Raw genomic sequence first — 12,627 nt, 5'->3', positions numbered from 1 at the left:
TCATGGCAGTAATGGCGGTGAGAAGTATTGCTACCTCCTTTTCTCCATCGCCGCAGCCGCTCTTTCTAAAAAGGCATTGAACTCTTTGATTTGCTTCAACGTGCCCCCACCATCGCTCTTCGAGCTGGCTTGATCAGCTACTCGGCTGACCAGTAGTTCAAGATTGGCGAGATCGGCCTTCTTTTGCTCAGCGGCAGACAGCTCTGGTGCTGCTTGCGCCTTTTCCACCGCAAGATCAATATCATGCATGGCCGACGAGAGAGAGATGTGTCGCTGCCAACAAATTAGCAATCTTGGTCACCGATGGCGATTGTATCAATAGCAAAACAACATACCAACGCCTCCCTGCTCTCCACCTCATGCTTCATCCTGACCGCATCCATCCTCAACGCGACCTGCTCCCTCTCCGCCCTAACCCGCATGATCTCATCCCTCATCGCAATCTTCTCCTTCTGCGCCGCCTTGACCCTTTTGCGCAAGCCATGAAGCTGATCGAGGGCAATAGTGTGATCCAAAAGCTTGGTCATCAACTCCCTATGAAAGGCTTCCAAGGCTCTCAGCATCACCTTCTTCTCCCTTCTTGTGGCCGCATCCTCCGCCGCTTCCTCTGCTGCGCGGAGTTTCCCCATGTAATTCTCGGCCATTTCGTCGCAGAGTTTGGACAGCACATCGAGAATATGGACGCCCGGACCGCGGTGAGAAAATTGAATTTCGTCATCGTCGAGGTCGTCAGCTTCGGTTTCAGGGTCGATGTGGGGTTTGCTGAACCGTTGGACTGTGATGGGGACGGAGCCGGAGACTTTATCTCCAGAGTCTTTTCCCTCCGCATCGTCGGAGTTGGTTCTTGGTTTCCTCTTTGCTGGTGGCTTTTTGGCCTGTTGTTTTGGTTTTGGCTTGGACTTCTCTTGAACTTTTGACTGTGATCGGCGTGTTGGTGGTCGCGGGGAGGGTTGTCGTGGTGAGGGTTGCGCTGGTGAGGGCTGCGCTGGTGAGGGTTGTGCTGGCGATGAGTGTTGTGGAAGCTGTGGTTTAGGTGGTTGTTTGCCTGTCCGTACCTTCTTGACAGGCTGCTGTTGCTGTGCTGGACTGGCCACCGCCTCCCTCCTTCGCCGTTTTCTCAGTGCTGGTGATTCTGCCACCGGCATTGGTGGTTGGTCTGAGCCTAGCTCTGGTGAAGGAGCAGGGGCGGTTCGGCGAGTAGGCCGCTTCCTCCCTATTCGTTTAGTAGCCTCTTGCACACCAATCTCTTCAGCCTCTTTCTCCTCTGGTTCCTCTAGGGCCTCTGGTTTTGGCTCCGGTAGTTCCGGCTCTGGTTCTGGCACATCGGCCACATCATCATCATCTGCCCCAAGCACAGCTGACTCCTCCGCCTCGGGCTCCCTTTCTCCCTCCTTCTCCTCCTCCTCCTCCTCTTCCTCTGGCTCCTCTTCCTCAACGGCATCCGGGACATCCACATCCTCAGCTGCATTCTCCTCACCTTCAATAACACTGCTCGACCTCAACCTTGGACTCCTCCTCTTGCCCCTCGAAGACGTAGGAGACGTCACGGACATTGTACTCCCCCTCATACTCATACTCTCCGACATCTTCCTCATCTCTGCGCTCTTTCGTATCCTCGTTCTAACCCTCCTTTCTACTGGTGAAGAACTTGCCGGGATACCTCCAGGGTTTTGCTGAGTAGTATCATCTAGATCCTCCAAAACCTTGTGCAATAACGTACTCGACCCCACGACTGGGCTATTCGGATCGAGCAAGATAGTCCTTTGCCGCTTCCCACTGCCAGGTGCATCAGCCGGGCTTTCCATGACTACCTCCTCCACTGTTGGCGTTGGCTCCTCGGGTGAAGTGTGGATAGTAATCCGCTTTGTCGCCGCAATGACAGAGGAGAGCGGACCTCGCTGCTTTTGTGCGGTTCTTTGAACGGATCGCGGGTATGGTGGTGGAGGGGCATCTTCCATGTCGACATCCTCCTCTACGGCCTCTGGCTCGGGTTGCGAGTCGTGCATAGTCACGTCGTGGTCCTCCTCATTTTCAGCCTCTTCAACTTCATCCGAAGCTGGGGGGCGGGTCATATGGCGAAGAGAAGAGCCCTGAGCTCGAACAGACGCTGGGGAACGTGGTGGCAGTGAGGCTGATCTTTCGGTACTGGTGCCGTCGGGTATGCTGTATTCAGACCGGGGAGGGCGGGGAGGACGAGAGGGGCTGGGGCCCATAGACGGGGAGGATTGCGCAACGCCATCGCGGTCGAGGTGTATTCGCTTGACGGATGTGTTTGGAGTTGGTCGGTTGGTGGTTGGAGGTGGCGGTAGTGGTGAAGCATCTGGGAGCTCTTCCTCGATTGTCTCTTCTGGCTCTGGTTCTGTGGCGATGGGAATCACAAAGCCAAAGTCTAGATCATCCCCTACTTCATGACGACTATAATTGTTGACGTTAATTGGGTCCTCTGAGCAGATGTCGTAGGGAAGATACTCACCCAGCACCGCGCATCCGATCTCGAATGCGCTCCTGTCCTTGGTTTTGTTAGCTATGGTACAAGCACTGGTTAAGCCTAGCATGGGGCACATACTTGTCGCCATCCTTCCCAGTCGTCCTCTCGGTCCCAGAATATGTTGCGCTCAAACAATATTACATGCTGGGGTCCCAATGTTTCGGGAAGATGTGGTGTAGCGAATTGCTGTTCGGTGTCTGCGGTGGGGACCTTGAAGAGTGACGCGCTCCAGCTTGAATCGCAAAGCAAAAGACGCGCCGTTGATCGGTGGGGACCCCGCCGATTCGCAGTGGACGCGAGAGTTAATTTAGCGGGGCCTTCCCGCTCGGCACAAACTGCCAAGGCAACTGACCCCTGAATTGCTCTGACAACATCCCACTACCTTAGGTGCAGAAAACAATGCTTTGAACATCTGGAACAGCAGAAGAGGGCATTTTTATTTTGTAGCATCACCTCAGCAGTTTCGGAAGCGTCGAATTCTTCTAGAGCTCTGGGAGTCTACACACCTTAGGTTTTCACTTCGTATAAAGTTCAATCCTCGTGCTGGCAGAGACGGTATAAGACCAAAGGTTTTAAGAAGAAAGTCGAAAGTCATCTGAAGCATCAAGAACATTTCACCCAAGACATATCGATTGCCCTTTACTTCAAGCCACCGGCTGCTTTTGGGCCTCGGCCTCGCCTTGAGCTGCTTGTTACGAATGTCTTTCTTTTTATGTTCCTGGTATTCGGTCTCATCCACCAGCTGATACACGTGAGTTCTCCACTGTGACACTCATGTTGACACATTCCAAGCTTGTCCTCGCACATGCGGCAAGCCCCTGGTAAAGCAAGTTGAAGAGACACCACAAACTTAGGTGTGCCACAACATGCTTATAATCAAAACCCAACAAATGATGAGGTCAGGGTGACTTGAGACAGATTACATGGTCATGTGTTCTATCGTGCCGTTCGTTTCTACGGACTTCACACAGTAAGCCGTGCATAAACCTCTTGTGGCTTCGCGATTGGCGCTATTCCCAACCGAACAACAGTGGTGTGAGGACTCTCCTGGTCGAACTGTATACTGGTTTCACGCTAGTGCCTGTGCATATCAAGCCACCACCTCTCACCAAACAAGAGACGCAGTGGCTGGGTCTTGGGGAGGATGAGGAGCAGAACTCCGATCCCAAGTTTCTTGGCCATCGCGCTTCGCCTTCGCTTCCCACTTCCTGGGCAGACGGGTGCTTGATATTGTGTTGACCACAACAACCTTGTACAACCTCTCTTGCACAAAGGGACTCTGCAGGATCTGACTCCGAGATCCATGCTGTTCATGGTGACACGTTTCTAGGCAAATGAGCCAGTCAAAAGTACAGGGAAAGGGCGGACTGGAAAAGCTTGTGAGTGTGTGCTCTCACGAGCCGCCAATGTCGGATGCACCGGAACCGGGTGTTGCCAAAGAAATTCATGTCAATAAGAGGGTTTGAGGACCTTAATGTTATCTGTGACCTGTTCCACCAGATCCTGAGCGTATCGGAACTCAGACCTACCAAAAGACCGATACCAAACAGACAGCACAAATCAACACTGGTTGAGCATGAGCATCGTGCCGCAACAACCAGCACCCGTGCCTCTCATGAAATCCCAAACTGTTTGCCCATTGACCCGATCGTGGTCCCCCCTCCCTCTCAGGATCGGAGTGTTCCTAGACAGAGACTCACCTGAAGCAAGGTGGCTGGAAATGCTGTGGGAATATTGATGCAAGCTCCTGCATCTCCTATATCGGGCGTCTCCTGCACCTTTTGGGTCAGCGAATGATGAAAATTGTAGCGATGTGAATGCCTCAACCTTGGAAGTTGTGATAAAAGCAACCCGCATTTCCTTCTTTTGCTGCCCCCTCGACGCAAGCTAGTGGCAGGGTTCACGAACCAGCAGTGTTGCTATGACCTGTCTAGGAGTCCCAAACGAGCATAGCCGGCGAACAGTCAAGAGGTGTGAAGGGAAAAGAAAAAACACGCAGTCAAAGGATTTGAGGACTGCAAGCTGCAAGCCTGGGGGGGCAGCTCCCGGCTGCGGCACAACCATCTTGACAGCCAATGGCTTCAGAGCACCCGCCGCGCGTTTCCAAAGCATAGAGATTCTTGGGACAATGGTGTGGTTGATGTGGTGGTGTGTGTGTGGCCTTCTGCTCACACTCTGGGTCAGTTATTAATTTATCATGCAGTTCCTTTGGCGATTGGTGGTCTGGTCTCCCCCCCCTGAAGCCAGCGTGAAGCTGGGCGCCCGCTATGAAGCATTGGGAAAGCGGGAGCGAGGATGGCTTTTTGGGCCGCCTGGTGAGGCGCGTGAAAGAGAGGGACCGAGGGCTTACACATGGACCACGGCACCAGGTGAAACCCCAGGTTTCCAAGACACCAAGGTTCTAACCACGGTGGGAATTCATGGCATTCAGATTCCAAGGAATAGGGACTAAATTGACAGAGATAGCCTCATATAGTCTGTCTACTTCGTACTCGGATGAATCCCATAGATCAGCGGCAAAGGACAGAACAACACCAAGATCAGAAAAATGGGAAAATTCTTACCAAAGGCAACGCAGAAGCACCGCATTCTCACAGCTGTCAACCCGACAGAGTGACATTTTCAATGTAGCCGAGAGGCCCGTTGCTGAACCCAAGTCGGATTTGGGTCTGGGGTGAGCGAGACTGGGGCTTGGCGCAGGCCGAGTCCCCACCACGCTAGTCAAAGCCGGGTCAGCCCCACCTTCTGGTCACAGCTATTCCCAAGCGGGCTAGTCTTGATGTGCAGCCAATCAGACGTTTGCAGAGTCTCCGCTGCCCATCAATCAGGTGGGCGGCGGTCCTTTCTCCACCACTTTCAACGAACTCCCGTCCACCATCCCAGTTGTTGGACGCACCCTTTCAACTGTTCATCTCATCGTCGAAACCCGTTCGCCGCCCACCTTCCCACCTCGAAACGATCCAAACCGCTCCCCATGATCGAATAACAACCATATCCTCGATTGTCCGGAGACCCCCAATCCTGGTGGAAACCCCCGCGCTCGACGCTGTTCTGAAGAGCCCTTCATGAAGGCGCTCCAATCGCAGTCATGGTGGGCTTCGGTTGGCGAAAGCCAGCAAACGTCGCCGGCACCTCGGCGCCGGCCATCCTTTTATCGCTCTTTGTAGCCACAGGCGGGCTCTTGTTTGGATATGATACCGGGTAAGTCGACTCGGCGCCATTTTGGTCGGACGCGCTAGGATTTGGAGGGACTTTTGGCTGAGCCGTTTGGTGCATGCAGGTCGATCAACGGTATTCTGGCGATGGAGTCGTTCAAGAAGGATTTCACCACTGGCTACTTCGACAAGGAGGGAGTACCCGGCATGTACCCAAGCCAAGTGTCACTGATTGTGGCAATGCTGAGTGCAGGAACGATGGTGGGAGCACTCATATCGGCGCCAATAGGTGACTTATGGGGCAGACGGCTCTCACTTATTGCCGCCCTGGGGGTGTTTTGTGTTGGTGCTATCTTCCAGGTGTGCGCGACGAATGTGGCCCTTCTTGTTATCGGGAGGTTCGTAACACTTTCCCTTTTGGTGCCCAATTCATCCCTCAAAGTGTGACTTGTATTGACTTGATCTCATCAGAACACTGGCGGGCATTGGAGTGGGCGTTGTCTCAGTTCTTGTCCCATTATATCAGTCTGAGATGGCACCAAAGTGGGTGCGTGGAACGCTCGTCTGCGCCTATCAGCTATCAATCACGGCCGGTCTATTTGCTGCTGCCGGCGTCAATATCTTAACTCATAATATGAAAGGGGCCGCCGCGTATCGCATCCCCATTGGTCTTCAGCTTACCTGGGCTGTTGTTTTGGCCCTTGGTCTGCTGATCCTACCGGAGACGCCCCGTTATCTTATCAAGCGCGGCTACAAAGACGCCGCTGCTCTTTCACTCAGCCGTCTACGTCGGCTCGACATCACCCACCCTGCTCTCATCGAGGAGCTCGCAGAAATCCAGGCAAACCATGAGTACGAACTAGCTCTTGGCCCTGACACTTACAAAGATATATTCTTTGGCGAACCACATCTGGGTCGCCGCACACTAACAGGCTGCGGGCTGCAAATGCTCCAGCAGCTCACAGGTGTCAATTTCATCATGTACTATGGCACCGACTTCTTTCAAAAGGGCGGTGTCGACGACCCCTATCTCATCACCCTCATCATGCAGATTATTAACATGGTCTCGACGCTGCCGGGTCTCTTCGTCGTCGAATCGTGGGGTAGACGAAGGCTGCTCATTGTCGGAGCCGCCGGCATGGCCATCTGCCAACTCTTGATTGCCTCGTTCGCTACCGCCAACGGAAGCAATTCGGAGACGCAGAGCCGCATCCTCATCATTTTCGTGGCCATATATATATTCTTTTTCGCAGCCTCCTGGGGTCCCGTGGTTTGGGTCGTCACATCAGAAATCTATCCGCTGAAGGTACGCGCGAAGTCGATGTCCGTCTCTACCGCCTCCAACTGGCTTTTGAACTTTGGCATTGCCTATGGGACCCCTTACATGGTGGACACAAATAGAATCGAAGGGTCCCGGTCAATCGATCTCGGATCTCGCATTTTCTTTCTCTGGGGCGCATTCTGCATTCTCTCGATCGCCTTTGTCTGGTTTATGGTCTACGAGACGAGCAAGATCAGCTTGGAACAGATCGACGAAATGTACGAGAGGGTGGACCATGCGTGGAACAGTCGACGATTCGAACCGAGCTGGAGTTTCCAGCAGATGCGAGATTTTGGCTTCTCCGACAGTGGCATTCCTCCTCAGGAACCACAGCTCGAGCTGCAACAATCACGCAGCAGCGAATCACAGTCAGAAACAGGCGGAAGCTCGACGAATACGGCGACGACATCCTCACAGGACGATAAGCTACCGATTCCAATAGGCCATGTCGATTTCAGTTACTGATGATTTTGCTTTTTGTACCGTGGGGTCAACTCGATTGTCGGTTTTCCTATTTGTATCATGATATATATCCGGACCAGCGTTGTGGATATCAGCGACGGAGTTTTTGATGTGACGGAGTTTGGGGGCATTAATCTCGGCCAGCTTTGGGATACTAAATATTTGGGCTCGCCACTTTTTTTTGAATTTTATTGGGGATCAAACAATTCTTGACAAACATGGTTGTTGTTATGGGCTAGGGCTTCGGCGTTTAACAAACTTGGGATGATATCCGAGGAACAAAGCAGTTTTCCTCTCCTGTTGACTGAGCAAAGGCGCAAGGAGGGGAGGCACAACAGGACACAAGACAGAAAGCATCAGAGGAGGGCATTCAAGTAAATACACTCATATTGTTACTCTCTATCTGTTACTCTCACACAGCGCCCGCCACCGGTCATAGGCTACCTACATGTCTATATGCGGTGGATGACAACAAAGGGTCATGAGGCCGTAGACGGCTCTCTTTCCTTGCCAACCCACCAAAGCAGGTTCCGTGCGCCCTGCCACAAACCTTATTGGCAAGTAACACTGTGCAGATAACCCCGCGCCTGTGGTCAACTGATCGGCCCAGTTACCGGTCGAGCTTCCGCAGACAAACTAAACCGCCACAGCTCAAGTCACGCTAAGATCAGGTTTTGGAGCTTGCCTCTCAATCAAGGGACGAGGCAGATGTCGAAGATTATTGCAAAACTGAATTCTATCGGGTCGGGTTGAGAACAGGAAGACCAACACGAATCAATTGACTTGGACCAGCAAGCATGGCGATGACAGTCGACATGCATGACCATATCCGCCTGCATCTACCGCTACGCATAAGGGGACACCCCAAACTTGGTACAGCCAACACACGGACGCCAGCACAGAGACAAACGGTGAAATGGACACTGTTGGGCACCGTTACTAGAGCCATGTCGTCCCAGGGCTGTGGTTTCGCGGGCGAGCCTCACAAGGCAAAGTCAACGGTCAGTGTAGGTTTTGTGATCCCCAGTCACGCCGACCCTTCATTTAACTCAATCTCCCTCCTGACTCCGGTCTCTTCCCGCCGTTACCCTTACTTGTCTCGCGTGGAGAATATTAACGGTAGTGTGACGCTTGGTTAACAGGCACTGGCGTCCAGTCTTCTTCCAGTCGCCGGTCAGCGTCGGCCCCGAGAGCCCCTTTTCCGCCGTGCTCGCCCCTGTTGGCGCTCTTCTCACTCGTTATGGCTTTCAACAGTACCTTGGCTTCGGCCGAGTTGTTTGCCGGTAACAGTATCACCTGGGACCATCAGAGTTTGGAGCCAGGAACCAGCGAGCTCCCAACTGCTTCTTCCGAGTCACGGGCCGGTCTAGACTTGGAAGATGCTCGCGTATCCTCACATCTGGGTCTGGGGCTCGACTTCGGCCAGGACTATTTCAAGGTGGAAGTCCTCGTCTTTGTCGCTGCTCTTAGTTTGGGCTTCAAATTGTACAACCGCAGGGTTCCCAGACAAGGCATCCTTTCCAAAGCCACTTCGTTGCTAGCCACCATGGCTTTGCTTACTTCGATATCGCTCCTTTTGACCTCGTCGTTGCTGCCGAGTGGTACTTCTGGGCACAAGGGGCCACCAGTGGTCCCGGCCAAGTTTCTTCAGACGGCGTCTCCCACCACCAGCTCAGTCCCACAGTTCACAGTCCCTGCGTCTGCCGACAAAGGGAAGGACGTTGAAGCCAACATAGACGACCCCCTTGCCGCTAACCCGCAGCTAGTATGTCCTGGGTACTCTGCATCCAACGTCCAAAACACGAAAAACGGGTTTACTGCCGATCTTGACCTTGCCGGCCCAGCATGCAACGTCTACGGCAACGACATCGAGCACCTCTCCTTACTGGTGGAGTTTCAGGCCAACGAAAGGCTTCACCTTCAGATTGAGCCACGGTACATCTCGAAGGAGAATGAAACGTGGTTCAGATTACCCGAAGTGTTGATACCAAAACCTCAAAACGATCCTCTTTGCGAGGAGCAAAACAGTGACTTTGTGGTCTCGTGGTCAAACGACCCGACATTCTCCTTCACGGTGAAGCGAAAGGCAACTGACGACACACTCTTTACAACCGAGGGGAGCAAGCTCGTCTACGAAGATCAGTTCATCGAGTTTGTGTCCGCTCTGCCCGAGAGCTACAACCTGTATGGTCTCGGTGAAGTTATTCATGGCTTCCGCTTGGGCAACAATCTCACCAGTAAGTACCGCCAAGTATATTCAATGCTCAGGCGAGATAGCTTACACACAGGCTAGGGACACTCTTTGCGGCAGATGTTGGCAACGACATCGACTGGAACATCTATGGCAGTCATCCTATCTATCATGACACAAGATACTTCACCACCGATGAGTCGGGAAAATTGACATATGCTCCTTATGCCGACGACAAGACGGCCAGGTACACATCGTATACACATGGTGTCTATCTTCGCAATGCTCATCCACAAGAGGTGCTTCTGCGGCAACCTGGTATTACTTGGAGAACACTCGGTGGCAGCATCGATCTCTATTTTTACAGCGGTCCCCGGGCTGAAGATGTCACGACCAAGTACCAAGAGAGCGCTGTTGGCCTTCCGGCTATGCAGCAGTACTGGACTTTGGGATACCATCAGTGTCGCTGGGGCTATACTGGCTGGCAACGTTTGCAAGAGGTTATTGACAACTTTGCAAAGTTTGAGATTCCGCTTGAGACGGTCTGGGGTGGGTCTTTCTTTCCCTTCATATTTTGACAAAAGGTTTCTTGAACTGACATGTGGATATAGCCGATATCGACTACATGAAGAAGTACCGTGACTTTGAGAACGACCATGATACCTGGAACTACACCGAAGGAGAGGAGTTCATGAACAGGCTTCACAAGAATCACCAGCACTGGGTTCCCATTGTTGACTCTGCCATCTATGCGCCTAACCCAGAGGATGAGGAAGATCGCTATCCTACCTATGAGCGGGGGCTGGAGGCAGATGCCTTTGTGAAGAATCCTGATGGGTCGATTTACTATGGGGCTGTGTGGCCTGGTTATACGGTTTTTCCTGACTGGGTTGGTGCTGTGCTTGGTGAGGCTGGGACTATCGACTGGTGGATTGATGAGATTTCGAGGTGGAGCAAGAATATCTCGGTGAGTTTCCCATGATGATATGTGAATGAATAAGACAATACTAACATGTCCAGTTCGATGGTATCTGGGTCGACATGTCCGAAGTTGCCTCCTTCTGCGTTGGAAGCTGCGGCACCGGAAACTTGACACTCAATCCTGCCCATCCGCCCTTCAAGCTGCCCGGTGAGCCTGGTAATCTTGTCTTGAGATACCCCGAAGGCTTCGCGAAGACAAACGAAACCGAAGCCATCTCAGCGACAAAGGCGATCATCACCCAGAGCTACGGGCCAACTGCGACCGCCGTCCCCACCGTCACCACAACCACAACAACGAAGAACTTCTACCGGAGCACACCCACTCCTGGCGCAAGAAACATCAACTGGCCCCCGTACGTGATCAACAACTATCATGGCGACATAGGAGTCCACGCCCTGAGCCCGAACTCGACGCATAATGGTGGCTATCTCGAGTACGATTTCCACAACCTCTTCGGTCACCAAGTCCTCAACGCGACCTACTCAGCTCTGCTCCAAGTCCAAAAGGGCGTCCGCCCCTTCATCATCGGCCGCGGCACCTTCGCCGGCTCAGGCAAGTGGGCTGGCCACTGGGGCGGTGACAATGAGGCCCTCTGGGCATTTTTGTACTTTAGCATCCCGCAAGCACTGTCCTTCTCCATCTTTGGCTTCCCCATGTTTGGGGTCGACACGTGCGGCTTCAACGGCAACACAAACTATGAACTCTGCTCGCGGTGGATGCAGCTCAGCGCGTTTTTTCCCTTTTATCGGAATCACAATGCGATGGGGGCGATTGACCAGGAGCCGTACAGGTGGAGCAGTGTGATTGACGCTACCAAGTCGGCGATGGCGATACGGTATGCGCTGCTGCCGTATATGTACACGCTCATGACCCAGGCTTCTCTCGCTGGTAGCACCGTCATGCGTGCTCTTGCGTGGGAGTTTCCCAATGAGCCGTGGCTTGCTGATGCTGACAGGCAGTTCATGTTGGGAGATGCGATTATGGTTACGCCTTGTTTGGAGCAGGGGGCGGATACGGTGAAGGGGGTTTTCCCCGGGGTGGGAGAGGGGGAGGTGTGGTATGATTGGTATACCAAGGGGAAGGTGAGTGATGGGGTTGGACCTGGGGAGAATGTCACTATTGGGGCGGAGTTGGGGCATATTCCTGTCTATGTGAGGGGTGGAAAGGTTGTTCCGTTGCAGGAGCCTGGAATGACTACAGCGGAGAGTAGGCAGAATCCTTGGAGACTGTTGGTGGGATTGGATGGGACTGGATGGGCGGAGGGGAAGTTGTATTTGGATGATGGGGTCAGTCTGGAGCCGGAGGAGGTGAGCTGGATTTCGGTAAGTGACTGTTGCAAACATTTGAGGTGATGAATGTGGTGCTAATGATGGGAGTAGTTTACTGCCTCAAACAACTTCCTCAAGGTCGAGCCGCTGGGTAACTACCCGGACACCAACCCCCTTCGCAACGCCACGGTCATGGGTCTGGAGCACGAGCCCAAGCAGGTGTGGCTTGATGGTGAGGTGCTGGAGCAGGAGCATTGGAGTTATGATGCGGGGAGGTGTGTGTTGGAGTTGTTTGAGCTGAAGGAGAAGTTTTCTGGTGGTGCTTGGGTGCAGGGGTGGGAGATTACTTGGGAGTAGTTGTACTTTTCTTCTTGTGTTTACTTTTGTGCTCTCTTCTCACTGATCATATTTTGGGTGGGAGTGGCATGGGCCTCTGTATAATCACCTGCACATAGCACACCTGTCTTGCCCAGGGGGCATTTTTTTTCAGATTGATATTATGGGGTTGGATATAGAGATATGGCTGGATACCGGTGGTTGGGAAAAAAGATTGGGAAATTGTATAGATATGGCGGGGGGGTTTTGTACACCTAAGTGATTGATAGTTTCTGTTTAAACCGCTGTGTTGACTTGCTTAGTGTGATGTGATGGTTAAATATTGTTGATTTGAAGATACAGCGACATGGGGAAGACTGTTATCGAGGAGAATTATTCACTGCCTGAGTGGGATATGGTTAGTGAAAGGGCTAGAGGTTTGGAT

General features: G+C 52.8%; 4 protein-coding genes across 4 annotated transcripts; 2 read left to right on the top strand and 2 right to left on the bottom strand.

The window, feature by feature from the left end:
* Positions 1 to 30: 30 nt before the first annotated feature.
* On the bottom strand, positions 31 to 3,057 carry QC762_106660 (uncharacterized protein; the record flags this gene model as incomplete). Its single annotated transcript, XM_062885064.1, has 3 exons — positions 2,474 to 3,057; positions 336 to 2,415; positions 31 to 273 (listed from the first exon to the last, which is right to left on the bottom strand). Exons 1-3 carry the CDS (start codon positions 2,485 to 2,487, stop codon positions 31 to 33), a joined length of 2,337 nt encoding a protein of 778 aa, XP_062747995.1. The 5' UTR covers positions 2,488 to 3,057.
* A 956-nt stretch (positions 3,058 to 4,013) lies between these two features.
* Positions 4,014 to 5,147, bottom strand: QC762_106655 (uncharacterized protein; the record flags this gene model as incomplete). Its single annotated transcript, XM_062885063.1, is given in 5 exon segments — positions 4,014 to 4,172; positions 4,189 to 4,260; positions 4,316 to 4,375; positions 4,397 to 4,649; positions 5,053 to 5,147. The coding sequence occupies 5 exon segments, from the start codon at positions 5,106 to 5,108 to the stop codon at positions 4,014 to 4,016; spliced, it is 600 nt and encodes a 199-aa protein (XP_062747994.1). The 5' UTR covers positions 5,109 to 5,147.
* Positions 5,148 to 5,341: 194 nt separating this feature from the next.
* Positions 5,342 to 7,429, top strand: RCO3 (glucose transporter; the record flags this gene model as incomplete). Its single annotated transcript, XM_062885062.1, has 3 exons — positions 5,342 to 5,689; positions 5,769 to 6,041; positions 6,115 to 7,429. The coding sequence occupies exons 1-3, from the start codon at positions 5,577 to 5,579 to the stop codon at positions 7,427 to 7,429; spliced, it is 1,701 nt and encodes a 566-aa protein (XP_062747993.1). The 5' UTR covers positions 5,342 to 5,576.
* Positions 7,430 to 8,223: 794 nt separating this feature from the next.
* QC762_106640 (uncharacterized protein) lies at positions 8,224 to 12,489 on the top strand (the record flags this gene model as incomplete). The annotated part of the gene is made up of 6 exons (XM_062885061.1): positions 8,224 to 8,433; positions 8,583 to 9,663; positions 9,720 to 10,166; positions 10,229 to 10,584; positions 10,638 to 11,921; positions 11,979 to 12,489. The coding sequence occupies 6 exons, from the start codon at positions 8,224 to 8,226 to the stop codon at positions 12,222 to 12,224; spliced, it is 3,624 nt and encodes a 1,207-aa protein (XP_062747992.1). The 3' UTR covers positions 12,225 to 12,489.
* Positions 12,490 to 12,627: the final 138 nt, after the last annotated feature.

Source organism: Podospora pseudocomata, assembly GCF_035222375.1.
Source record: "Podospora pseudocomata strain CBS 415.72m chromosome 1 map unlocalized CBS415.72m_1, whole genome shotgun sequence".
NCBI classification, from domain to species: Eukaryota; Fungi; Ascomycota; class Sordariomycetes; order Sordariales; family Podosporaceae; genus Podospora; species Podospora pseudocomata.
The sequence above is the reverse complement of the archived record's forward strand: the minus strand, read 5'-3'. Positions and strand labels throughout refer to the sequence as shown.